The 26,607-nt window shown below is 54.2% G+C and overlaps 1 protein-coding gene across 1 annotated transcript; it reads left to right on the top strand.

Moving 5' to 3' along the window:
- Positions 1-807: 807 nt before the first annotated feature.
- LOC309478466 (uncharacterized protein) lies at positions 808-25,709 on the top strand. Its single transcript, XM_082142054.1, has 7 exons — positions 808-962; positions 2,016-2,999; positions 3,164-3,258; positions 3,473-3,523; positions 3,740-4,097; positions 4,178-4,315; positions 25,346-25,709. The coding sequence occupies exons 1-7, from the start codon at positions 818-820 to the stop codon at positions 25,390-25,392; spliced, it is 1,818 nt and encodes a 605-aa protein (XP_081998180.1). The 5' UTR covers positions 808-817; the 3' UTR covers positions 25,393-25,709.
- Positions 25,710-26,607: the final 898 nt, after the last annotated feature.

Genomic DNA, 26,607 nt, shown 5'->3' with positions numbered 1-26,607 from the left:
AGTAAGATTTTTTTTAATGTTTTTAAAAGAAGTATCTTCTGCTCACCAAGGCTGCATTTATTTGATAAAAAACAATAAATAAATAAAAACAGTAATATTGTGAAATATTATGACAATTTAAAATGACTGTTTTCTATTTTAAAATATTTTAAAGTGTAATTTATTCCTGTGATCAAAGCTGAATTTTCAGCATCATTACTCCAGTCTTCAGTGTCACATGATCCTTCAGAAATCATTATAATACAATGATTTGATGCTCAAGAAACATTTATGATTATCAATGTTGAAAACAGTTATTTACATTTTTATTTCATGATGCTATGATGAATAGAAAGTTCAAAAGAACAGCATTTATCTGAAATCTAAAGCTTTAGTAGCATTAAACACTACCCTTCAAAAGTTTGGGATCAGTAAGAATTTTAATTTTATTTTGGGGGGATATAAATAAAATAAATCAATACTTTTATTCATAAAGGATGAGTTAAACTGATCAAAAGTTACAGTAAAGACATTTATAATGTTAGAAAATATTCTATTTTAAATAAATGCTGTTTATTTTAAATAAACGCGCCCAGAGCAGCCGCTGTGACGTCACAGGCAGCGCGTGCTCCATATGACGTCACAGGCCGAGTTGTTCAGGTCAGTGCAGCGATTACCTTTATTAGTTATTACTTATTAGTCAAACAGTGTAGAAACTCGGACTCAGAGTTATTAGTCAAACAGTGTAGAAACTCAGAGTTATTAGTCAAACAGTGTAGAAACTCAGACTCAGAGTTATTAGTTAAACAGTGATAAGTACAGGATCTGCAGAGGCACGATGTCTGTATGCTTCCAAATGGATGAGGAGATCTGCAGTTCAGTGTCGGAGGAGCCGCTGAGTGGCGCTGTTGAGGAGAGAAACACAGCAGAGGAGAGTGAAGCTCCTGCTCTCCCTAGAGTCGCGTGGGAGAACAACACCCCCGGTGCTTTCACACACACACACAAACACACACACACACACACACTTTTGATATGAAACAAATTAATATGAACCTCTCAAATTCTGTCAATTTTATTGAGAAATTCAAACAATACAGTTTTGGCGCTTGTAAATGTGAGGACGCACGTGAACCGATCATCTCTTACTCTTACTACTACTAGTTAATAGTAAATAAACACGAATGAACGATAGGTGTGTTGAAAGATACAGTAGGCTACAACTTACCGAAATGTTTCTGCCTCATACAGAATGTCGATCATTCAGTGTTTTTCACCCGTGGAAATGGTCAAATAAACAGCTGGAGAACATATGACACATAGCGTTATGTTTACCTCAGGAAAGCCATTTAATGATCATAGCACGTTAACATTGTTATAGAGAATATTTAGCTAAATTTGGCACCAATGCTATATTTTCTAAATGTCATAATCATTTGTTAACAAACAAGTATTCATTACTTCAATGAGCTCATTGTTTCTGCATTAAATTATTACATTGTTTAAATTAAAACATTTTTAGCTAACTGTGACTATATGTACATTTCTAAAATGCATAACTTCGTTTCCTCTGATAACAGACTCTAAATTGTAATATGGACTCATGCACTTTCTGTAAAGCTGCTTTGAAAAATGCATAAATATGCAAATTAGATACAGTGTATTGATACATTGTACTGAATGGGAATGACATTTATGGCCATTTTACCCTCATATTGCATAAAGTAAAATGGCATATCAGTTCATGTATCAATTATACAAAGCTTGGTAAAAAAAAAAAATCCTGAAACCTAAAAATTGATTGGTGAATGAAAAATAAATTAATCCTAAAATAAATTCCTTTTATTTTTAAACAACTGAGTCCCGGTGTCCACTGCAGAGGACATAGCATAACATATGAATAAAATATTGTTTTTCACAAATGTTTTCCCCCATTTGTTTTGAACTAGCAACATAAAGCAGCTGTACATGAGGACAATCACTCAGCTGTAATCTGTGCTAATAAAACACATGTTTCTAATCAATATTGTTGTTTGCAGAAAAGCAATCAAGATTGATGAGTTTCCGTGCTGGCGTCTCGAGAGTGTGGAATGCTGGGAAACGCCTCTTCCAAACCAACGAAACCAAAGTGTGTGCTTTTGTGCCGTCGCAAGAGCTTCCACACACACCCAGTGTCGAGCTGACAGACCCGCTCGAGACCAGGCCTACAGACCCGCTCGAGACCAGGCCGACAGACCCGCTCGAGACCAGGCCGACAGACCCGCTCGAGACCAGGCCGACAGACCCGCTCGAGTCCAGGCCGACAGACCCGCTCGAGTCCAGGCCGACAGACCCGCTCGAGTCCAGGCCGACAGACCCGCTCGAGTCCAGGCCGACAGACCCGCTCGAGACCAGACCGACAGACCCGCTCGAGTCCAGGCCGACAGACCCGCCCCGCTCGAGTCCAGGCCGACAGACCCGCCCCGCTCGAGTCCAGGCCGACAGCCCCGCTCGAGTCCGGGCCGACAGCCCCGCTCGAGTCCGGGCCGACAGACCCGCTCGAGTCCGGGCCGACAGACCCGCTCGAGTCCGGGCCGACAGACCCGCTCGAGTCCGGGCCGACAGACCCGCTCGAGTCCGGGCCGACAGACCCGCTCGAGTCCGGGCCGACAGACCCGCCCCGCTCGAGTCCGGGCCGACAGACCCGCTCGAGTCCAGGCCGACAGACCCGCTCGAGTCCAGGCCGACAGACCCGCTCGAGTCCAGGCCGACAGACCCGCTCGAGACCAGGCCGACAGACCCGCTCGAGACCAGGCCGACAGACCCGCTCGAGTCCAGGCCGACAGACCCGCTCGAGACCAGGCCGACAGACCCGCTCGAGACCAGGCCGACAGACCCGCTCGAGACCAGGCCGACAGACCCGCTCGAGTCCAGGCCGACAGACCCGCCCCGCTCAAGTCCAGGCCGACAGACCCGCCGCGCTCGAATCCTAATCCAGGCCGACACAACCGCTCGAGTCCCGCACAACTTCATACGGAGAGACAGTGAGTGTTTATTATTATCACTCTGATTCATCTCCATTTCTGCCTGATGCTTCTGGCTTTAGTTTAATCTCTACTCCTGTCGGTTCCTCACCTGATCTCAGGTGTGTTTGCTGCTGGAGATCAGTCTCATGCTGTATATTAACATGCTAACGTGTGTTTTTCAGGATCATTTGAATCTCTTTATGAAGTGGGACGGAAACTGAAATCCAGAGGCGATCGCAGTGATTATAAGGGAGTTCGAATCTCGGATGAGAAACAAGTATGTTGCTCAAACTTTTCCCCTCTTGTTTCCTTCTATCTTTAGCACTAACACTACCACTAACTAAACACTAACATAAACCACTCACTAAACACTAACATAAACATCAGTGTTTACAGTTTTGATCAGAAATGTAAAGATTGTAGATTACCATGCACACAAACAAAAATGGATCAGATTACTTACGTTTGCAACAATTTTCTTCATTTTTTAGGTGATCATCCGTTGTATTAAGAAGAGCCGGCCTGAGAAGCTGGTGAAATTGGTAAGTTGACAACTTTATTCTTCATGAAATTCTCCAAGAATCGTTTTATTAAATTGTAATTTGGTAATTGATACACCTGTACAGTATAAGATATAGTTGAAAGCCTAGAAACATCAGTTGTAAAGTAAATTGCTTTCATTTTTAATTAACTCTTTAAGCCCAAAGTATGTGGTTTAGCCCCCCCTAACTAATCTTCTGTCAATCTCTTTTCTTTAGCCAGGGTATCCAATACCTTTGAGTCCAGAGGCAGCTGCAATGTTGATGCTACAAAAGTCTCCAACTAGCACACACATCATACAGTTATATGGCATGTATATCCTGAATGATCAAGACATCCTGGTTCTGGAATGTCCACCTGACAGAATGACCTTGTTGGAGTTCTGCAAACGTAACCGAGGTTCTCTGACGGAACAGGTAGTGAAAAACATCGTTCAGCAGCTCGTTGTTGCGCTGAAGCACTGCATGGATCATGGTGTTTATCACAAAACACACATGAAGAACGTTCTGATCTACCCGAACACCCTGAAAGTCAAGCTGATGGACTTCGGAGACGCACTGATCCTTGAAGAAAGACGTGAGTCGACTTCTCGCACACCGTTCACTGTTGATGTGTTTGATGATGTTTTACTAAACACTGGAAATGTATTCTTACAGGTGCTGATGAAGCCATATTAAAAACAGAGGTCAGAAAGTCCGCTGAGTGGGTCCCGACTGAGGACATACACCTACTGCTGGATCAGCTGGTCAAAAGAATAGGCCGTTGGTTTTGGCAAAGGCCACATCTGTCCAAAGGTGAGACCAGCAACAAGAACGAAATGGAAATAACATTGCTTAAAAACATGAAGAGCTCAGTAAAATTATTAGTGTCAATGATGAGCAATGTGTAAAACACAGCGGATTGACAATGAATGTTTAGCAATGAATAAATGTTCATGGGCATCCAGAGAATATCATAGTAACAGCAAGAAATGCAGTGTATTTAATGGTAACATGGCCTTACATGAACTACATTTCTCAAAATCTTTGAGAAAGATTCAAAAAGTTTGTGAGTGTCTATAAGGAGAAAACGTGACTAATCAACTGTCTTCTGAAAACTTTGACAGAATGCCTGGATATTCTTGAGAAACTTAATGACAGAGGGTCAGGGATCACCTTAGATGCCATTTTACATCATGATTGGTTTAAACCCCTGGCCGCCTGAAGGGTCGTCTCCGCCCTGGTCGCCTGAACTGCCTGCTCCACCCTGGTCGCCTGCTCTGCCTGATTCGCCCTGGTCTCCTGAACTGTCTGATCCACCCTGGTCGCCTGCACAGCCTGATCCGCCCTGGTCGCCTGCACTGCCTGATCCGCCCTGGTCGCCTGCACAGCCTGATCCGCCCTGGTCGCCTGCACAGCCTGATCCGCCCTGGTCGCCTGCTCTGCCTGCTCCGCGCTGGTCGCCTGCACAGCCTGATCCGCCCTGGTCGCCTGCACTGCCTGATCCGTCCTGGTCGCCTGCACAGCCTGATCCGCCCTTGTCGCCTGAACTGCCTGCTCCGCCTCCACAGCAGGCGACCAGGGCGGATCAGGCAGTTCAGGCGACCAGGACGGAGCAGGCAGAGCAGGCGACCAGGGCGGAGCAGGCTGTGCAGGCGACCAGGGCGGATCAGGCAGTTTAGGCGACCAGGGCGGATCAGGCAGAGCAGGCGACCAGGGCGGATCAGGCTGTGCAGGCGACCAGGGCGGAGCAGGCAGAGCAGGCGACAAGGTTGGATCAGGCTGTGCAGGCGACCAGGGCGGATCAGGCAGTTTAGGCGACCAGGGCGGATTAGGCTGTGCAGGCGACCAGGGTGGATCAGGCAGTGCAGGCGACCAGGGCGGAGCAGGCAGAGCAGGCGACAAGGGTGGATCAGGCTGTGCAGGCGACCAGGGCGGATCAGGCAGTTTAGGCGACCAGGGCGGATCAGGAAGAGCAGGCGACCAGGGCGAAGCAGGCAGTTCAGGCGACCAGGGCGGATCAGGCAGTTCAGGCGACAAGGGCGGATCAGGCAGAGCAGGCGACCAGGGTGGATCAGGCAGTTCAGGCGACAAGGGCGGATCAGGCTGTGCAGGCGACCAGGACGGATCAGGCAGTTCAGGCGACAAGGGCGGATCAGGCAGAGCAGGCGACCAGGGCGAAGCAGGCAGTTCAGGCGACAAGGGCGGATCAGGCACAGCAGGCGACCAGGGCGGATCAGGCACAGCAGGCGACCAGGGCGGATCAGGCAGTTCAGGCGACCAGGACGGAGCAGGCAGAGCAGGCGACCAGGGCGGAGCAGGCTGTGCAGTCGACCAGGGCGGATCAGGCAGTTTAGGCGACCAGGGCGGATCAGGCAGAGCAGGCGACCAGGGCGGATCAGGCTGTGCAGGCGACCAGGGCGGATCAGGCAGTTCAGGCGACCAGGGCAGAGCAGGCGACTAGGGTGGATCAGGCAGTTCAGGCGACAAGGGCGGATCAGGCTGTGCAGGCGACCAGGACGGATCAGGCAGTTTAGGCGACCAGGGCGGATCAGGCAGAGCAGGCGACCAGGGCGGATCAGGCTGTGCAGGCGACCAGGGCGGAGCAGGCAGAGCAGGCGACAAGGTTGGATCAGGCTGTGCAGGCGACCAGGGCGGATCAGGCAGTTTAGGCGACCAGGGCGGATTAGGCTGTGCAGGCGACCAGGGTGGATCAGGCAGTGCAGGCGACCAGGGCGGAGCAGGCAGAGCAGGCGACAAGGGTGGATCAGGCTGTGCAGTCGACCAGGGCGGATCAGGCAGTTTAGGCGACCAGGGCGGATCAGGCAGAGCAGGCGACCAGGGCGGATCAGGCTGTGCAGGCGACCAGGGCGGATCAGGCAGTTCAGGCGACCAGGGCAGAGCAGGCGACTAGGGTGGATCAGGCAGTTCAGGCGACAAGGGCGGATCAGGCTGTGCAGGCGACCAGGACGGATCAGGCAGTTCAGGCGACAAGGGCGGATCAGGCAGTTCAGGCGACAAGGGCGGATCAGGCTGTGCAGGCGACCAGGACGGATCAGGCAGTTCAGGCGACAAGGGCGGATCAGGCAGAGCAGGCGACCAGGGCGAAGCAGGCAGTTCAGGCGACCAGGGCGGATCAGGCAGAGCAGGCGACCAGGGCAGAGCAGGCAGAGCAGGCGACCAGGGTGGATCAAGCAGTTCAGGCGACAAGGGCGGATCAGGCACAGCAGGCGACCAGGGCGGAGCAGGCAGAGCAGGCGACCAGGGCGGAGCAGGCTGTGCAGGCGACCAGGGCGGATCAGGCAGTTTAGGCGACCAGGGCGGATCAGGCAGAGCAGGCGACCAGGGCGGATCAGGCTGTGCAGGCGACCAGGGCGGAGCAGGCAGAGCAGGCGACAAGGGTGGATAAGGCTGTGCAGGCGACCAGGGCGGATCAGGCAGTTTAGGCGACCAGGGCGGATTAGGCTGTGCAGGCGACCAGGGTGGATCAGGCAGTGCAGGCGACCAGGGCGGAGCAGGCAGAGCAGGCGACAAGGGTGGATCAGGCTGTGCAGGCGACCAGGGCGGATCAGGCAGTTTAGGCGACCAGGGCGGATCAGGAAGAGCAGGCGACCAGGGCGAAGCAGGCAGTTCAGGCGACCAGGGCGGATCAGGCAGTTCAGGCGACAAGGGCGGATCAGGCAGAGCAGGCGACCAGGGTGGATCAGGCAGTTCAGGCGACAAGGGCGGATCAGGCTGTGCAGGCGACCAGGACGGATCAGGCAGTTCAGGCGACAAGGGCGGATCAGGCAGAGCAGGCGACCAGGGCGAAGCAGGCAGTTCAGGCGACAAGGGCGGATCAGGCACAGCAGGCGACCAGGGCGGATCAGGCACAGCAGGCGACCAGGGCGGATCAGGCAGTTCAGGCGACCAGGACGGAGCAGGCAGAGCAGGCGACCAGGGCGGAGCAGGCTGTGCAGTCGACCAGGGCGGATCAGGCAGTTTAGGCGACCAGGGCGGATCAGGCAGAGCAGGCGACCAGGGCGGATCAGGCTGTGCAGGCGACCAGGGCGGATCAGGCAGTTCAGGCGACCAGGGCAGAGCAGGCGACTAGGGTGGATCAGGCAGTTCAGGCGACAAGGGCGGATCAGGCTGTGCAGGCGACCAGGACGGATCAGGCAGTTTAGGCGACCAGGGCGGATCAGGCAGAGCAGGCGACCAGGGCGGATCAGGCTGTGCAGGCGACCAGGGCGGAGCAGGCAGAGCAGGCGACAAGGTTGGATCAGGCTGTGCAGGCGACCAGGGCGGATCAGGCAGTTTAGGCGACCAGGGCGGATTAGGCTGTGCAGGCGACCAGGGTGGATCAGGCAGTGCAGGCGACCAGGGCGGAGCAGGCAGAGCAGGCGACAAGGGTGGATCAGGCTGTGCAGTCGACCAGGGCGGATCAGGCAGTTTAGGCGACCAGGGCGGATCAGGCAGAGCAGGCGACCAGGGCGGATCAGGCTGTGCAGGCGACCAGGGCGGATCAGGCAGTTCAGGCGACCAGGGCAGAGCAGGCGACTAGGGTGGATCAGGCAGTTCAGGCGACAAGGGCGGATCAGGCTGTGCAGGCGACCAGGACGGATCAGGCAGTTCAGGCGACAAGGGCGGATCAGGCAGTTCAGGCGACAAGGGCGGATCAGGCTGTGCAGGCGACCAGGACGGATCAGGCAGTTCAGGCGACAAGGGCGGATCAGGCAGAGCAGGCGACCAGGGCGAAGCAGGCAGTTCAGGCGACCAGGGCGGATCAGGCAGAGCAGGCGACCAGGGCAGAGCAGGCAGAGCAGGCGACCAGGGTGGATCAAGCAGTTCAGGCGACAAGGGCGGATCAGGCACAGCAGGCGACCAGGGCGGAGCAGGCAGAGCAGGCGACCAGGGCGGAGCAGGCTGTGCAGGCGACCAGGGCGGATCAGGCAGTTTAGGCGACCAGGGCGGATCAGGCAGAGCAGGCGACCAGGGCGGATCAGGCTGTGCAGGCGACCAGGGCGGAGCAGGCAGAGCAGGCGACAAGGGTGGATAAGGCTGTGCAGGCGACCAGGGCGGATCAGGCAGTTTAGGCGACCAGGGCGGATTAGGCTGTGCAGGCGACCAGGGTGGATCAGGCAGTGCAGGCGACCAGGGCGGAGCAGGCAGAGCAGGCGACAAGGGTGGATCAGGCTGTGCAGGCGACCAGGGCGGATCAGGCAGTTTAGGCGACCAGGATGGATCAGGCAGAGCAGGCGACCAGGGCGGATCAGGCTGTGCAGGCGACCAGGGCGAAGCAGGCAGTTCAGGCGACCAGGGCGGATCAGGCAGTTCAGGCGACAAGGGCGGATCAGGCAGAGCAGGCGACCAGGGCGAAGCAGGCAGTTCAGGCGACCAGGGCGGATCAGGCAGTTCAGGCGACAAGGGCGGATCAGGCAGAGCAGGCGACCAGGGCAGAGCAGGCGACCAGGGTGGATCAGGCAGTTGAGGCGACAAGGGCGGATCAGGCACAGCAGGCGACCAGGGCGGATCAGGCAGTTCAGGCGACCAGGACGGAGCAGGCAGAGCAGGCGACCAGGGCAGAGCAGGCGACCAGGGTGGATCAGGCAGTTCAGGCGACAAGGGCGAATCAGGCTGTGCAGGCGACCAGGACGGATCAGGCAGTTCAGGAGACAAGGGTGGATCAGGCAGAGCAGGCGACCAGGGCGAAGCAGGCAGTTCAGGCGACCAGGGCGAATCAGGCAGTTCAGGCGACAAGGGCGGATCAGGCAGAGCAAGCGACCAGGGCAGAGCAGGCGACCAGGGCGGATCAGGCAGTTCAGGCGACAAGGGCGGATCAGGCACAGCAGGCGACCAGGGCGGATCAGGCACAGCAGGCGACCAGGGCGGATCAGGCAGTTCAGGCGACCAGGACGGAGCAGGCAGAGCAGGCGACCGGGGCGGAGCAGGCTGTGCAGTCGACCAGGGCGGATCAGGCAGTTTAGGCGACCAGGGCGGATCAGGCAGAGCAGGCGACCAGGGCGGATCAGGCTGTGCAGGCGACCAGGGCGGAGCAGGCAGAGCAGGCGACAAGGGTGGATCAGGCTGTGCAGGCGACCAGGGCGGATCAGGCAGTTTAGGCGACCAGGGCGGATTAGGCTCTGCTGGCGACCAGGGTGGATCAGGCAGTGCAGGCGACCAGGGCGGAGCAGGCAGAGCAGGTGACAAGGGTGGATCAGGCTGTGCAGGCGACCAGGGCAGATCAGGCAGTTTAGGCGACCAGGGCGGATCAGGCAGAGCAGGCGACCAGGCTGTGCAGGCGACCAGGGCGGATCAGGCAGTTTAGGCGACCAGGGCGGATTAGGCTGTGCAGGTGACCAGGGTGGATCAGGCAGTGCAGGCGACCAGGGCGGAGCAGGCAGAGCAGGCGACAAGGGTGGACCAGGCTGTGCAGGCGACCAGGGCGGATCAGGCAGTTTAGGCGACCAGGGCGGATCAGGCAGAGCAGGCGACCAGGGCGGATCAGGCTGTGCAGGCGACCAGGGCGGATCAGGCAGTTCAGGCGACAAGGGCGGATCAGGCAGAGCAGGCGACCAGGGCAGAGCAGGCGACCAGGGTGGATCAGGCAGTTCAGGCGACCAGGGCGGATCAGGCAGAGCAGGCGACCAGGGCGGATCAGGCTGTGCAGGCGACCAGGGCGGAGCAGGCAGTTCAGGCGACCAGGACGGAGCAGGCAGAGCAGGCGACCAGGGCGGAGCAGGCTGTGCAGTCGACCAGGGCGGATCAGGCAGTTTAGGCGACCAGGGCAGAGCAGGCGACCAGGGTGGATCAGGCAGTCAAGGCGACCAGGGCGGATCAGGCAGAGCAGGCGACCAGGGCGGATCAGGCTGTGCAGGCGACCAGGGCGGAGCAGGCAGAGCAGGCGACAAGGGTGGATCAGGCTGTGCAGGCGACCAGGGTGGATCAGGCAGTTTAGGCGACCAGGGCGGATTAGGCTGTGCAGGCGACCAGGGTGGATCAGGCAGTTTAGGCGACCAGGGCGGATCAGGCAGAGCAGGCGACCAGGGCGAAGCAGGCAGTTCAGGCGACCAGGGCGGATCACGCAGTTCAGGCGACAAGGGCGGATCAGGCAGAGCAGGCGACCAGGGCAGAGCAGGCGACTAGGGTGGATCAGGCAGTTCAGGCGACAAGGGCGGATCAGGCTGTGCAGGCGACCAGGACGGATCAGGCAGTTCAGGCGACAAGGGCGGATCAGGCGACCAGGGCAAAGCAGGCAGTTCAGGCGACCAGGGCGGATCAGGCAGTTCAGGCGACAAGGGCGAATCAGGCAGAGCAGGCGACCAGGGCAGAGCAGGCAGAGCAGGCGACCAGGGTGGATCAGGCAGTTCAGGCGACAAGGGCGGATCAGGCACAGCAGGCGACCAGGGCGAATCAGGCAGTTCAGGCGACCAGGACGGAGCAGGCAGAGCAGGTGACCAGGGCGGAGCAGGCTGTGCAGGATACCAGGGCGGATCAGGCAGTTCAGGCGACCAGGGCGGATCAGGCAGTACAGGCGACCAGGGCGGATCAGGCAGTGCAGGCGACCAGGGCGGAGCAGGCAGAGCAGGCGACAAGGGTGGATCAGTCTATGCTGGCGACCAGGGCGGATCAGGCAGTTTAGGCGACCAGGGCGGATCAGGCAGAGCAGGCGACCAGGGCGGATCAGGCTGTGCAGGCGACCAGGGCGGATCAGGCAGTTCAGGCGACAAGGGCGGATCAGGCAGAGCAGGCGACCAGGGCGAAGCAGGCAGTTCAGGCGACAAGGGCAGATCAGGCTGTGCAGGCGACCAGGACGGATCAGGCAGTTCAGGCGACAAGGGCGGATCAGGCAGAGCAGGCGACCAGGGCGAAGCAGGCAGTTCAGGCGACCAGGGCGGATCAGGCAGAGCAGGCGACCAGGGCAGAGCAGGCGACCAGGGTGGATCAGGCAGTTCAGGCGACAAGGGCGGATCAGGCACAGCAGGCGACCAGGACGGATCAGGCTGTGCAGGATACCAGGGCGGATCAGGCAGTTTAGGCGACCAGGGCGGATTAGGCTGTGCAGGCGACCAGGGTGGATCAGGCAGTGCAGGCGACCAGGGCGGAGCAGGCAGAGCAGGCGACAAGGGTGGATCAGGCTGTGCAGGCGACCAGGGCGGATCAGGCAGTTTAGGCGACCAGGGCGGATCAGGCAGAGCAGGCGACCAGGGCGGATCAGGCTGTGCAGGCGACCAGGGCGGAGCAGGCAGTTCAGGCGACAAGGGCGGATCAGGCAGAGCAGGCGACCAGGGCGAAGCAGGCAGTTCAGGCGACCAGGGCGGATCAGGCAGTTCAGGCGACAAGGGCGGATCAGGCAGAGCAGGCGACCCGGGCAGAGCAGGCAGAGCAGGCGACCAGGGTGGATCAGGCAGTTCAGGCGACAAGGGCGGATCAGGCTGTGCAGGCGACCAGGACGGATCAGGCAGTTCAGGCGACAAGGGCGGATCAGGCGACCAGGGCAAAGCAGGCAGTTCAGGCGACCAGGGCGGATCAGGCAGTTCAGGCGACAAGGGCGAATCAGGCAGAGCAGACGACCAGGGCGGATCAGGCAGTTCAGGCGACCAGGACGGAGCAGGCAGAGCAGGCGACCAGGGCGGAGCAGGCTGTGCAGGATACCAGGGCGGATCAGGCAGTTCAGGCGACCAGGGCGGATCAGGCAGTACAGGCGACAGCACTGCCTGATCCGCCCTTGTCGCCTGCACTGCCTGATCCGCCCTTGTCGCCTGCACTGCCAGATCCGCCCTTGTCGCATGCTCTGCCTGCTCCGCCCTGGTCGCCTGCACAGCCTGATCCGCCCTGGTCGCCTAAACTGCCTGATCCGCCCTGGTCGCCTGCACAGCCTGATCCACCCTGGTCGCCTGCTCTGCCCTGGTCGCCTGCTCTGCCTGATCCGCCCTTGTCGCCTGAACTGCCTGATCCGCCCTTGTCGCCTGCACTGCCTGATCCGCCCTTGTCGCCTGCACTGCCTGATCCGCCCTTGTCGCATGCTCTGCCTGCTCCGCCCTGGTCGCCTGCACAGCCTGATCCGCCCTGGTCGCCTGCTCTGCCTGATTAGCCCTGGTCGCCTAAACTGCCTGATCCGCCCTGGTCGCCTGCACAGCCTGATCCACCCTGGTCGCCTGCACTGCCTGATCCGCCCTTGTCGCCTGCTCTGCCTGATCCGCCCTTGTCGCATGCTCTGCCTGCTCCGCCCTGGTCGCCTGCACAGCCTGAACCGCCCTGGTCGCCTGCACAGCCTGATCCGCCCTGGTCGCCTAAACTGCCTGATCCGCCCTGGTCGCCTGAACTGCCTGATCTGCCCTTGTCGCCTGCACTGCCTGATCCGCCCTTGTCGCCTGAACTGCCTGATCCGCCCTTGTCGCCTACACTGCCTGATCCGCCCTTGTCGCCTGCACTGCCTGATCCGCCCTTGTCGCATGCTCTGCCTGCTCCGCCCTGGTCGCCTAAACTGCCTGATCCGCCCTGGTCGCCTGCACAGCCTGATCCACCCTGGTCGCCTGCACTGCCTGATCCGCCCTTGTCGCCTGCTCTGCCTGATCCGCCCGCTCTGCCTGCTCCGCCCTGGTCGCCTGCACAGCCTGATCCGCCCTGGTCGCCTGCTCTGCCTGATCCGCCCTGGTCGCCTAAACTGCCTGATCCGCCCTGGTCGCCTGCACAGCCTGATCCGCCCTTGTCGCATGCTCTGCCTGCTCCGCCCTGGTCGCCTGCACAGCCTGATCCGCCCTGGTCGCCTGCTCTGCCTGATCCGCCCTGGTCGCCTAAACTGCCTGATCCGCCCTGGTCGCCTGCACAGCCTGCTCTGCCCTGGTCGCCTGCTCCGCCCTGGTCGCCTGCACAGCCTGCTCTGCCCTGGTCGCCTGCTCTGCCTGATCCGCCCTGGTCGCCTGAACTGCCTGATCCGCCCTTGTCGCCTGCACTGCCTGATCCGCCCTGGTCGCCTGCTCTGCCTGATCCGCCCTGGTCGCCTAAACTGCCTGATCCGCCCTGGTCGCCTGCACTGCCCGATCCGCCGTGGTCGCCTGCACAGCCTGATCCGCCCTGGTCGCCTGCTCTGCCTGATCCGCCCTGGTCCGCCCTGGTCGCCTAAACTGCCTGATCCGCCCTGGTCGCCTGCACAGCCTGCTCTGCCCTGGTCGCCTGCTCCGCCCTGGTCGCCTGCACAGCCTGCTCTGCCCTGGTCGCCTGCTCTGCCTGATCCGCCCTGGTCGCCTGAACTGCCTGATCCGCCCTTGTCGCCTGCACTGCCTGATCTGCCCTTGTCGCCTGCACTGCCTGATCCGCCCTTGTCGCATGCTCTGCCTGCTCCGTCCTGGTCGCCTGCACAGCCTGATCCGCCCTGGTCGCCTGCTCTGCCTGATCCGCCCTGGTCGCCTAAACTGCCTGATCCGCCCTGGTCGCCTGCACAGCCTGATCCGCCCTGGTCGCCTAAACTGCCTGATCCGCCCTGGTCGCCTGCACAGCCTGATCCGCCCTGGTCGCCTAAACTGCCTGATCCACCCTGGTCGCCTGAACTGCCTGATCCGCCCTTGTCGCCTGCACTGCCTGATCCGCCCTTGTCGCCTGAACTGCCTGATCCGCCCTGGTCGCCTGCACAGCCTGCTCTGCCCTGGTCGCCTGCTCCGCCCTGGTCGCCTGCACAGCCTGCTCTGCCCTGGTCGCCTGCTCTGCCTGATCCACCCTGGTCGCCTGAACTGCCTGATCCGCCCTTGTCGCCTGCACAGCCTGATCCGCCCTGGTCGCCTGCTCTGCCTGATCCGCCCTGGTCACCTAAACTGCCTGATCCGCCCTGGTCGCATGCACTGCCTGATCCGCCCTTGTCGCCTGCACTGCCTGATCCGCCCTGGTCGCCTGCACAGCCTGATCCACCCTGGCCGCCTGCTCTGCCTGATCCGCCCTGGTCCGCCCTGGTCGCCTAAACTGCCTGATCCGCCCTGGTCGCCTGCACAGCCTGCTCTGCCCTGGTCGCCTGCTCCGCCCTGGTCGCCTGCACAGCCTGCTCCGCCCTGGTCGCCTGCTCTGCCTGATCCGCCCTGGTCGCCTGAACTGCCTGATCCGCCCTTGTCGCCTGCACTGCCTGTTCCGCCCTTGTTGCCTGCACTGCCTGATCCGCCCTTGTCGCATGCTCTGCCTGCTCCGTCCTGGTCGCCTGCACAGCCTGATCCGCCCTGGTCGCCTGCTCTGCCTGATCCGCCCTGGTCGCCTAAACTGCCTGATCCGCCCTGGTCGCCTGCACAGCCTGATCCGCCCTGGTCGCCTAAACTGCCTGATCCGCCCTGATCCGCCCTGGTCACCTGCACAGCCTGATCCGCCCTGGTCGCCTAAACTGCCTGATCCGCCCTGGTCGCCTGAACTGCCTGATCCGCCCTTGTCGCCTGCACTGCCTGATCCGCCCTTGTCGCCTGCACTGCCTGATCCGCCCTTGTCGCATGCTCTGCCTGCTCCGTCCTGGTCGCCTGCACAGCCTGATCCGCCCTGGTCGCCTGCTCTGCCTGATCCGCCCTGGTCGCCTAAACTGCCTGATCCACCCTGGTCGCCTGCACAGCCTGATCCGCCCTGGTCGCCTAAACTGCCTGATCCGCCCTGGTCGCCTGCTCTGCCTGCTCCGCCCTGGTCGCCTGCACAGCCTAATCCGCCCTTGTCGCCTGCTCTCAGGCAGTTCAGGCGACCAGGACGGATTAGGCTGTGCAGGCGACCAGGGCGGATCAGGCAGTGCAGGCGACCAGGGCGGAGCAGGCGACAAGGGTTGATCATGCTATGCAGGTGACCAGGGCGGATCAGGCAGTTTAGGCGACCAGGGCGGATCAGGCAGAGCAGGCGACCAGGGCGGATCAGGCTGTGCAGGCGACCAGGGCGGAGCAGGCAGTTCAGGCGACAAGGGCGGATCAGGCAGAGCAGGCGACCAGGGCGAAGCAGGCAGTTCAGGCGACCAGGGCGGATCAGGCAGTTCAGGTGACAAGGGCGGATCAGGCAGAGCAGGCGACCAGGGCAGAGTAGGCAGAGCAGGCGACCAGGGTGGATCAGGCAGTTCAGGCGACAAGGGCGGATCAGGCACAGCAGGCGACCAGGGCGGATCAGGCAGTTCAGGCGACCAGGACGGAGCAGGCGACCAGGGCGGATCAGGCTGTGCAGGCGACCAGGGCGGAGTCAGGCAGAGCAGGCGACAAGGGTGGATCAGGCTGTGCAGGCGACCAGGGCGGATCAGGCAGTTTAGGCGACCAGGGCGGATTAGGCTGTGCAGGCGACCAGGATGGATCAGGCAGTGCAGGCGACCAGGGCGGAGCAGGCAGAGCAGGCGACAAGGGTGGATCAGGCTGTGCAGGCGACCAGGGCGGATCAGGCAGTTTAGGCGACCAGGGTGGATCAGGCAGAGCAGGCGACCAGGGCGGATCAGGCTGTGCAGGCGACCAGGGCGGAGCAGGCAGTTCAGGCGACAAGGGCGGATCAGGAAGAGCAGGCGACCAGGGCGAAGCAGGCAGTTCAGGCGACCAGGGCGGATCAGGCAGTTCAGGTGACAAGGGCGGATCAGGCAGAGCAGGCGACCAGGGTGGATCAGGCAGTTCAGGCGACAAGGGCGGATCAGGCTGTGCAGGCGACCGGGACGGATCAGGCAGTTCAGGCGACAAGGGCGGATCAGGCAGAGCAGGCGACCAGGGCGAAGCAGGCAGTTCAGGCGACCAGGGCGGATCAGGCAGTTCAGGCGACAAGGGCGGATCAGGCAGAGCAGGCGACCAAGGCGAAGCAGGCAGTTCAGGCGACCAGGGCGGATCAGGCAGTTCAGGCGACCAGGGCGGATCAGGCAGAGCAGGCGACCAGGGCGGATCAGGCTGTGCAGGCGACCAGGGCGGAGCAGGCAGTTCAGGCGACAAGGGCGGATCAGGCAGAGCAGGCGACCAGGGCGAAGCAGGCAGTTCAGGCGACCAGGGCGGATCAGGCAGTTCAGGCGACAAGGGCGGATCAGGCAGAGCAGGCGACCAGGGCAGAGTAGGCAGAGCAGGCGACCAGGGTGGATCAGGCAGTTCAGGCGACAAGGGCGGATCAGGCACAGCAGGCGACCAGGGCGGATCAGGCAGTTCAGGCGACCAGGACGGAGCAGGCGACCAGGGCGGATCAGGCTGTGCAGGCGACCAGGGCGGAGTCAGGCAGAGCAGGCGACAAGGGTGGATCAGGCTGTGCAGGCGACCAGGGCGGATCAGGCAGTTTAGGCGACCAGGGCGGATTAGGCTGTGCAGGCGACCAGGATGGATCAGGCAGTGCAGGCGACCAGGGCGGAGCAGGCAGAGCAGGCGACAAGGGTGGATCAGGCTGTGCAGGCGACCAGGGCGGATCAGGCAGTTTAGGCGACCAGGGTGGATCAGGCAGAGCAGGCGACCAGGGCGGATCAGGCTGTGCAGGCGACCAGGGCGGAGCAGGCAGTTCAGGCGACAAGGGCGGATCAGGAAGAGCAGGCGACCAGGGCGAAGCAGGCAGTTCAGGCGACCAGGGCGGATCAGGCAGTTCAGGTGACAAGGGCGGATCAGGCAGAGCAGGCGACCAGGGTGGATCAGGCAGTTCAGGCGACAAGGGCGGATCAGGCTGTGCAGGCGACCGGGACGGATCAGGCAGTTCAGGCGACAAGGGCGGATCAGGCAGAGCAGGCGACCAGGGCGAAGCAGGCAGTTCAGGCGACCAGGGCGGATCAGGCAGTTCAGGCGACAAGGGCGGATCAGGCAGAGCAGGCGACCAAGGCGAAGCAGGCAGTTCAGGCGACCAGGGCGGATCAGGCAGTTCAGGCGACAAGGGCGGATCAGGCAGAGCAGGCGACCAGGGCAGAGCTGGCGACCAGGGTGGATCAGGCAGTTGAGGCGACAAGGGCGGATCAGGCACAGCAGGCGACCAGGGCGGATCAGGCAGTTCAGGCGACCAGGACGGAGCAGGCGACCAGGGCGGAGCAGGCTGTGCAGTCGACCAGGGCGGATCAGGCAGTTTAGGCGACCAGGGCGGATCAGGCAGAGCAGGCGACCAGGGCGGATCAGGCTGTGCAGGCGACCAGGGCGGAGCAGGCAGAGCAGGCGACAAGGGCGGATCAGGCACAGCAGGCGACCAGGGCGGATCAGGCAGTTAAGGCGACCAGGACGGAGCAGGCAGAGCAGGCGACCAGGGCGGAGCAGGCTGTGCAGTCGACCAGGGCGGATCAGGCAGTTTAGGCGACCAGGGCGGATCAGCCAGAGCAGGCGACCAGGGCGGATCAGGCTGTGCAGGCGACCAGGGCGGAGCAGGCAGAGCAGGCGACAAGGGTGGATCAGGCTGTGCAGGCGACCAGGGCGGATCAGGCAGTTTAGGCGACCAGGGCGGATCAGGCAGTTCAGGCGAGAAGGGCGGATCAGGCAGAGCAGGCGACCAGGGTGGGTCAGGCAGTTCAGGCGACAAGGGCGGATCAGGCTGTGCAGGCGACCAGGACGGATCAGGCAGTTCAGGCGACAAGGGCGGATCAGGCAGAGCAGGCGACCAGGGCGAAGCAGGCTGTGCAGGCGACCAGGGCGGATCAGGCAGTTTAGGCAACCAGGGTGGATCAGGCAGAGCAGGCGAGCAGGGCGGATCAGGCTGTGCAGGCGACCAGGGCGGAGCAGGCAGTTCAGGCGACAAGGGCGGATCAGGCAGAGCAGGCGACCAGGGCGGATCAGGCAATTCAGGCGACCAGGACGGAGCAGGCAGAGCAGGCGACCAGGGCGGAGCAGGCTGTGCAGGATACCAGGGCGGATCAGGCAGTTCAGGCGACAGCACAGCCTGATCCGCCCTGGTCGCCTGCACAGCCTGATCCGCCCTGGTCGCCTGCTCTGCCTGCTCTGCCTGATCCACCCTGGTCGCCTAAACTGCCTGATCCGCCCTGGTCGCCTGCTCTGCCTGATCCACCCTGGTCGCCTAAACTGCCTGATCCGCCCTGGTCGCCTAAACTGCCTGATCCGCCCTGGTCGCCTGCACAGCCTGATCCGCCCTGGTCGCCTGCACTGCCTGATCCGCCCTTGTCGCCTGCTCTGCCTGCAGAGCCCTGGTCGCCTGCACAGCCCTGGTCGCCTGCACAGCCTGATCCGCCCTGGTCGCCTGCTCTGCCTGATCCGCCCTGGTCGCCTAAACTGCCTGATCCGCCCTGGTCGCCTGCACAGCCTGATCCGCCCTGGTCGCCTAAACTGCCTGATCCGCCCTGGTCGCCTGCTCTGCCTGATCCGCCCTGGTCGCCTAAACTGCCTGATCCGGGCAGATGAAAAAATAATAAAAAAACGGATTATATCCACGACTTCAGTCATAAATTAGTATTAATATTGATAGCATCACTGGTAGCTTCGTTGCTAACTCACTGTCCATCTGTTAAAATGGCGAATATATCAGATGTAAGTAGTCTACCTTTTGGTGCAGGTGAGGACACATTTGAGCTGCACGCACTGCAGTCTGAGCTAGAAGCTGTTGAGAAACAGATCCACGACCTTTTATTGAGACAGGCCGAGCTGAGAGACCGGTGTTTGGCTCTTGAAACATCACGCGCCGATGCACACAAATCAGTGTTTAACGTTACTAACCCGCTGACTCCGACCGCGTCTACTCCGTGCGTTCCTCAGCATCGGTCGCGATCAGCCATGGTCTCGTTCACTCCGGCTCCAACACGCCACCACGAAGCCTGGGTGGTTCCGCAGCGGAAGACGCGAGTCAGATTTAGACCAAGACTTTCTCCGACCCTCCCGGTTTTCGAGTTATCCACACAAAACCGCTTCTCCCCTCTACGCGAAACAGAACGCGATGCTGTGATCATCGGCGTTTCCATCGTTCGGCACGTACACGCTACGTTAGGTAAAAGTAAGGTGCACAGTCACTGCTTTCCTGGTGCTCATGTTTCTTAAATCGCTGCTCGCGTTCCCGAGATCCTAACGGTGACGAGCGCGTCGGAACTGTGGTCCTGCACGCGGGAGTGAACGACATCAGGCTGCGCCAGACGGAGATTCTGAAGAAAGACTTCAGGAATCTAATCGATACGGTACGCAGCACATTGCCTGAAACAACGATCATTGTGTCAGGACCGCTTCCCACGTACCGATTAGGGCATGAAAAGTTCAGCAGATTATTTGCGCTTAATGAATGGTTAATGTCATGGTGCAATGAGCAGAAACTGCTCTTTGTAAATAATTGGAATCTGTTTTGGGAGCGTCCTAGGCTTTTCCGTGCTGATGGCTTACACCCAAGCAGATTCGGAGCGGATCTTCTGTTGGATAAGATCTCCAAAATGTTAAATACCCTTTGACTAGTAACCAAAAGTCCAAATCATAGTCTCTGCTGCACCAATTTTACTGATTTAACTGATATAAATACTAGTGTAGAACATTGCATAGAAACCGTGTCTATTCCTCGTTTAGTGAGATCAAATAATAATTCTACTGCAGGATCTAGGAAAAATCTAATTGTTATTAAAACAGAAAATGTTGCTATTAGTAAACAAAAACTATTTCTAATGGTGCGTTCACACCGGACGCGAATAGCGCGTCAAATTCGCGCCTGCCGCGTCTAGTTTGACGCTTGACCACATTTGTGTACATTCGCGTGTCAAGAGCGAAATTGACGCGCGTAAAAACAAAAGTTTGAAGCGAAATTTACGCGCGTCAGAGGCGAAAGTTTCGAAACCCGTTGGCGGCCATCTTTTTTAGATGTTTATCGAGCATTAGCATTAGCATTAATCGAGAGAGTCACCGCTCGTATATGCTCTGGAGAGCAGAAACAGCTGCGTAGGGGACATCGTCGCTGTACTCGGGTCCACCAGACCCTCCGGAGGGTTTCAGGAGTTTCACAATTTGCTCCAGGAGCTAGGTTTGGTGGACCTAACGGTGAGGACGCTGACGAGGACAGCGTAGGCCGTATAAGGCCTCGGCCTCGAGTGGTCTATGCCTGTCGAGCCCGCGCTCTACAGCCCGGCGCGAGGTTCACCCTCGCCCGCACCCACCTAATCTGTCATTTATTTTTGTTTTGATAATAAATGGAGCCAGCCTCCAAAAGTGAAACCTGTCCTGTGATTTTTTTTAAAGTTTTTATACACTAAATTGTGTTTGTTGTCTTTACATTAGAATAATAATGTTTCATATCATCTAGAATAGATATGGAATAAATAGCATTCAATACAAAATAAGTATCTCTCATAATATATTGAAATCGAGTTTTTATGTGAAAGATTTGCTTTGCACACCAAGCATTTTAGTCATATTACAAAATAATTTATTGAGGCCAAACATAAAATAACATTATAAACTGTCACTTCACCACGTGACAGTGCAGCAAGCAGGCTCCTGATTGGTTAACGCGGCGCGAATTGACGCAGAAGTTCAGATTTTTCAACTCGGGCGGCAGACGCGATTTCGCGTCAAACGCGAGAATGCACAAAAAGCACTACATAAAACATTCGCGCGTAACGCGCTTAACGCGCCAGATGCTCAATTCGCTCCATTCGCGCGAACTTGACGCGCGAATGAGGCGTATTCGCGTCTACCGCGCCGCGCTCTACGCTTCATTCGCGTCGCAGGAATTTTTTACGCGCGTAACGCGTTTTTGCATTGACTTAACATTGAAATCACTCGCGCCTGACGCGCTATTCGCGTCCGGTGTGAACGCACCATAAAGTTAGGTCTTCTAAACATTAGATCACTCACACCTAAGGCAGTTATTGTAAATGAAATAGTCACAGATAATAGCTTCGATGTACTTTGCCTTACTGAAACCTGGCTTAAACCAAATGATTATTTCGGTATTAATGAGTCTACTCCTCCTGGATACTGTTATAAGCATGAGCCCCGTCTGATTGGTCGTGGTGCGGTGTTGCAACCATTTATAGAGATATTCTCAATGTTACTCAGAAAACGGGTTATAAGTTTATTTCATTTGAAGTACTTGTACTAAATGTTACGCTCTTAGATGTTAGAAAAACATCCCTATTATCTCTAGCCTTGGCTACCGTATATAGACCGCCAGGGCCTTACGCTGATTTCCTAAAAGAGTTTGCAGATTTTCTCTCAGACCTATTAGTCAATGTCGATAAAGCATTAATTGTTGGAGATTTTAACATACACGTTGATAATCCAAATGATGCGTTAGGAGCTGCGTTTACAGATTTATTAAATTCATTTGGGGTCAAGCAAAACGTCACCGGACCAACACATCGTCTTAATCATACACTCGATTTAATTATATCACATGGAACCGATCCAACCGATATAGATATCATTCCACAAAGTGATGAAGTCACTGATCACTACATGGTAACTTGCATATTACGTACTGCTGTAATATGTCATGCGGCGTCGCGTTATCAACCAGGCAGAACAATCATCCCATCCACCATAGATAATTTCTCAAATTGCTTATCTAATCTGTCTCAGCTGCTGCCTGAACCCAAACAAACAGATGAACTAGAAGAACTAACTAGCACTATGAGCACCATTCTCTCTAGAACATTGGATGTGGTTGCACCTATTAAATTAAAAAAGGTCAGAGAGAAAAATAAAGTCAAGTCAAGTCAAGTTTATTTGTATAGCGCTTTTCACAATACAGATTGTATCAAAGCAGCTTCACAATATTAAATTAAAATAATACAACAAAGTTTTTTTTTTCAAGAGGAATTTATTGATTGATAAAATTAAATTAAATATCCCCAAAATATCCCCAACTGAGCAAGCCAAAGGCAACAGTGGCAAGGAACCGAAAAACTCCATCAAGTGACCTAATGGTGTCCTAAAACTCCATCAGGTGACCTAATGGAGAAAAAAAACCTTGGGAGAACCCAGGCTCAGTCGGGGGCCAGTTCTCCTCTGGCATTTATGAGCTAGAGGCCGGATTGTAGTTTGAACTGTAGGATTATAAGAATGCCTGGCTGAAGAGATGCGACTTTAATATAGTTTTAAACTGGGAGAGCGAGTCTGAGCAACGAACAGTATCAGGAAGACTATTCCAGAGTTTTGGAGCCAAATGTGAAAATGCTCTCCCTCCTTTAGTGGTTCTGGATATCCTAGGTATGACCAAAAGCCTTGAATTTAGTGATCTTAAAGAGCGCGATGGATTATAGGGTGATAGAAGATCCGTTAAATAGACTGGAGCTAAGCCGTTTAGGGCTTTGTAAGTCAGTAGCAATATCTTATAATTAATACGGAGCTTTATAGGTAACCAATGCAGTGATGATAAAATCGGTGTTATATGATCATATTTTCTTGATCTCGTAAGAACTCTAGCGGCGGCATTTTGGACTAACTGTAGCTTGTTTATTGAGGATGCAGGACAACCAGCTAATAAAGCATTACAGTAATCCAGTCTCGAGGTCATGAATGCATGAACTAACTTTTCTGCATCAGAAACTGATAGCATATTACGTAGCTTAGCAATGTTTCTAAGGTGGAAAAAGGCTGTTTTTGTAACATATGAAACATGATTTTCAAAAGACAGGTTGCAATCGAGTATAACACCCAGGTCTTTTACTGTAGAGGATAAAGTAACAGGACATCCTATGATGTTAAAGTTGTATTGTGCGATGTTTTGTGGGCGGTTTTTTTAACCGATAAGTATTACCTCTGTCTTGTCTGGATTTAATAAAAGAAAATTACGCGTCATCCAATCTTTTATATCTTTAACACACTCTGTCAATTTGGAAAATTTAGCGTTTTCATCCGGCCGTGATGAAATATATATTTGAGTGTCATCAGCATAACAATGGAAACTAATTCCATGTTTCCTTATAATATTTCCAAGTGGCATCATATATATGGAAAATAACAGAGGGCCTAATACAGATCCCTGCGGCACTCCATAGTTTACTGGAGTTATGATCGATTTTTCTCCATTTAAATAGACAAAATGGTAGCGGTCAGATAGGTATGATTTGAACCAGCTTAGTGCTTGTCCTTGAACACCAGTATAATTTTGTAGTCGATCTAAGAGTAATGTATGATCTATAGAATCGAACGCAGCACTAAGATCAAGTAAACTATTGAGATACAGCCTTGGTCAGAAGCTAAAAGTAAATCATTTGTGATTTTAACAAGCGCAGTTTCAGTGCTATGATGCGGTCTGAATCCAGACTGAAACTTTTCATAGGTACAATAACCGTAACACAATAACCATAGTGACAAGACCGTTCTTCTGAAGATCACTACAGTTAAAACAGAAAGAATATTAGAGGTTTTTAGTAGTTAGGATTATTTAGGGTAGTTGTCGCCAGTTCGTCGTCCTGTTATCTTAAAGGGATACTTCACCCAAAAATGAAAATGTTGTCTTCATTACTTACTGACCCTCAAGTTGTTCCAAACTCGTATGAGTTTCTTTCTTCTAATGAACACAAAAGAAGAAGATGTTTTAAAGAATGACTTCCTAGTATTTTTTACTGTAAAAATAATTAACTACATGTACTACCTATAGGATGAGGGTTTGGTTTAGGGTTAGTTGCATGTAGCCTAATTATGCATTATTTATAGTTATTGTACAGTAACTACATGTAACATGTGTTACCAGAAAACTGTAAAATAAAGTGTTAACCACTTTAAATAAGGTAGCATTTGTTAACATCAGTTTATGAAAAATTCTAGCATTTATCAATCTTTGTTAATTACAACATTTACCAACAGATTCAACAAAAGTCGTATCTATCAATAGCCTATTATTTAATGGACCTAAATGAACATGAAATAACAATGAACAGTTGCATTTTCATTATCTAACTATTTTTAATAACTTAACGAAGATTAATAAACATTGAAACAAAAATGTTTTGTTCGTTAGTTATGTTAGTTAATGCATTGTAGTTAAAGAACCATAATCACTTCTAACATGTCTAACATTTAAAAACACTTTATTTACACCATATTTTAAGCACACGAGATGTTCCCGTCATAATTGTAATATCATTATTAACTGAAAGAGGGCGCTAGACAACAGCCAAAACTTAACCTGAAGGTTGCTTTACGTTGCCCATTATTTGTCACTGAAAATATAAACTATATAATACTAACATTAATAAAATCGATACGATTATTATTAATAAGAACAACATGAAACATAAAAATGAGAGGTTTTGTATCTTTAAGTTTAAGGCATGACCCGATAGTGGGCGCGCTCTCAGTACGGGTCACGCGCGCCGCTGTGCACAGTGACGGTGAGGAGAGTTCAGTGTTTCACTCAGTCAGGAGATGTTCCTTACAATTATAGTTATCATTACAGTCAGCATTACATTTATTGTTATAGTTATCATAGTTATTGCCAGCTGAACTCCCAGGTTGTGACATTTCCCGTTTGGTTGATATTATTTATTTTACACAAATTGTGTTTATTTATAATGTAACGTGTATAAATAAATGAAAATATTATCCTTATAAGGTTATTGTAGAATAAATTTGCTCTCTAAAACAAACTATTAAACATTTTTACTTTAATAATTCTTCATGAACCGGCTTAAATAAATCAGGCTTCACACTTTCGTTTAAGGTAAACCGCGCTTCTGTTCATTTGCTGAGCGTTTGCATATTCAAATGATGAAACCACAGATTACTTTTCTTATTTTTATTTATCTAAATCAAATTTATTTGAATCAAATGTTATTTAATTATTTTACTCATTAACTTATTTTAATCAATGTTTCTTTGTATTTAAACAAAACTGTATTTTAACCTAATGTACTTATTTATTTATTTTATTTTAATCACGTTATTTACTTTTCTCCTCTCTCGAGTTTTCCACGGACCTCTAGCGCTCCCTTGTGGCTCCCTGAGGAATCGCAGCTTTAAAACTCCTGATTACAAGTATCACATAATCGATCACTAACTCTATTTCTCTACACAGGTTATGTGTTCTCGGGCAGATCCTGGTTCCGCGTAGAACTCTATTGAGATTCACACAATCGATCTACAAAGTACTTCTCTTTCTTTATCAACACTAGATTGGGTGTTTTGGGGCAGATCCTGGTTGATGCTTGATGTGTTCAGTTTTCTGTACTAATGACTTGGAAATGACCAGGGACTCCAGATGAAAATTAGTCTGTACGGCTAAATCTGGCTCATTTACATTTGGACATTGTCCTTTTGTTCATTAATGTGCATTGTCCCCCCTTTTAAATAAATAAACAAACAAACAAACAAATACTGTACATGGTTAAAGAATCTGTAATGTTCAAAATGTATTGGCTGTGTAACACTGAATAAATGCTAATTAATAAACGAATGCAGTGTGTTTTTGGACATTAAACAATAAAATTCCCTATAACGCTAGCATTAGTTTTATTTGATTTATATCATATTTTGTTTAATTATAAATATGCATAAAGTGAAGATAATCATAGTATGCATGTGTTGCCTGAACAACATATTAAAGTCACCATGAAATGGACAAGTGAACAATTCTTGATTTTATTGAATATTGCAATAAAGAAATAATTTATTATAAATGATTTATCAATTCACATCATATATATATATATATATATATATACAGGTGCTGGTCGTAAAAGTAGAATATCATCAAAAAGTTGATTTATTTCAAGAATTCAACTTAACAGGTGAAACTAATATATTATATACAGTAGACTCATTACATGCAAAGTGAGATATTTCAAGCCTTTATTTGTTATAATTTTGATGATTATGGCTTAGCAGCTTATGAAACCCACGAAATCAAAATCCCAGAAAATTTGAATATTACATGAAATCACACAGTAATTACACAGTAATACCATGGTCATTGAACCAGGTTTTGGTTATTTTGGCAGTGTGGGCCGGTGCAAATCCTGCTGGAAAATGAAGTCAGCATCTCCATAAAGCTTGTCTGCTGAAGGAAGCATGAAGTGCTCTGAAAATGTCCTGGTAGACGGCTGCGTTGAGTGGACAGCACAGTGGACCAACACCAGCCGATGACATGGCTCCCCAATCCAAACCAACACAGACTGTGGAAACTTCACACTGGAAATATATATATATAAATGAATGTGCCCTCGTCCCAAGGACGCAATTCTGAGAACCGCTTAGAGAAAACTGCATTGTATACACACATAGGAACACTCCCACCATCACAATGCAATGGACATTGTGCAGGGATGATTTTTGTCCAAA

This window comes from Leuciscus leuciscus, assembly GCF_965113295.1.
Source record: "Leuciscus leuciscus genome assembly, chromosome: 16".
Classification (NCBI taxonomy): Eukaryota; Metazoa; Chordata; class Actinopteri; order Cypriniformes; family Leuciscidae; genus Leuciscus; species Leuciscus leuciscus.
Note: the sequence above shows the minus strand (reverse complement) of the source record. Positions and strands in the feature narration are given on the sequence as shown.

Bases quoted from the DNA above. Each gene is read 5' to 3' on its own strand.
- LOC309478466 (XM_082142054.1), top strand. From the start codon at position 818: ATGTCTGTATGCTTCCAAATGGATGAGGAGATCTGCAGTTCAGTGTCG. The intron at 4,098-4,177 runs GTGAGTCGACTT...GTATTCTTACAG, and splicing joins ACTGATCCTTGAAGAAAGAC to GTGCTGATGAAGCCATATTA. The intron at 4,316-25,345 runs GTGAGACCAGCA...TTCTCTACACAG, and splicing joins AAGGCCACATCTGTCCAAAG to GTTATGTGTTCTCGGGCAGA.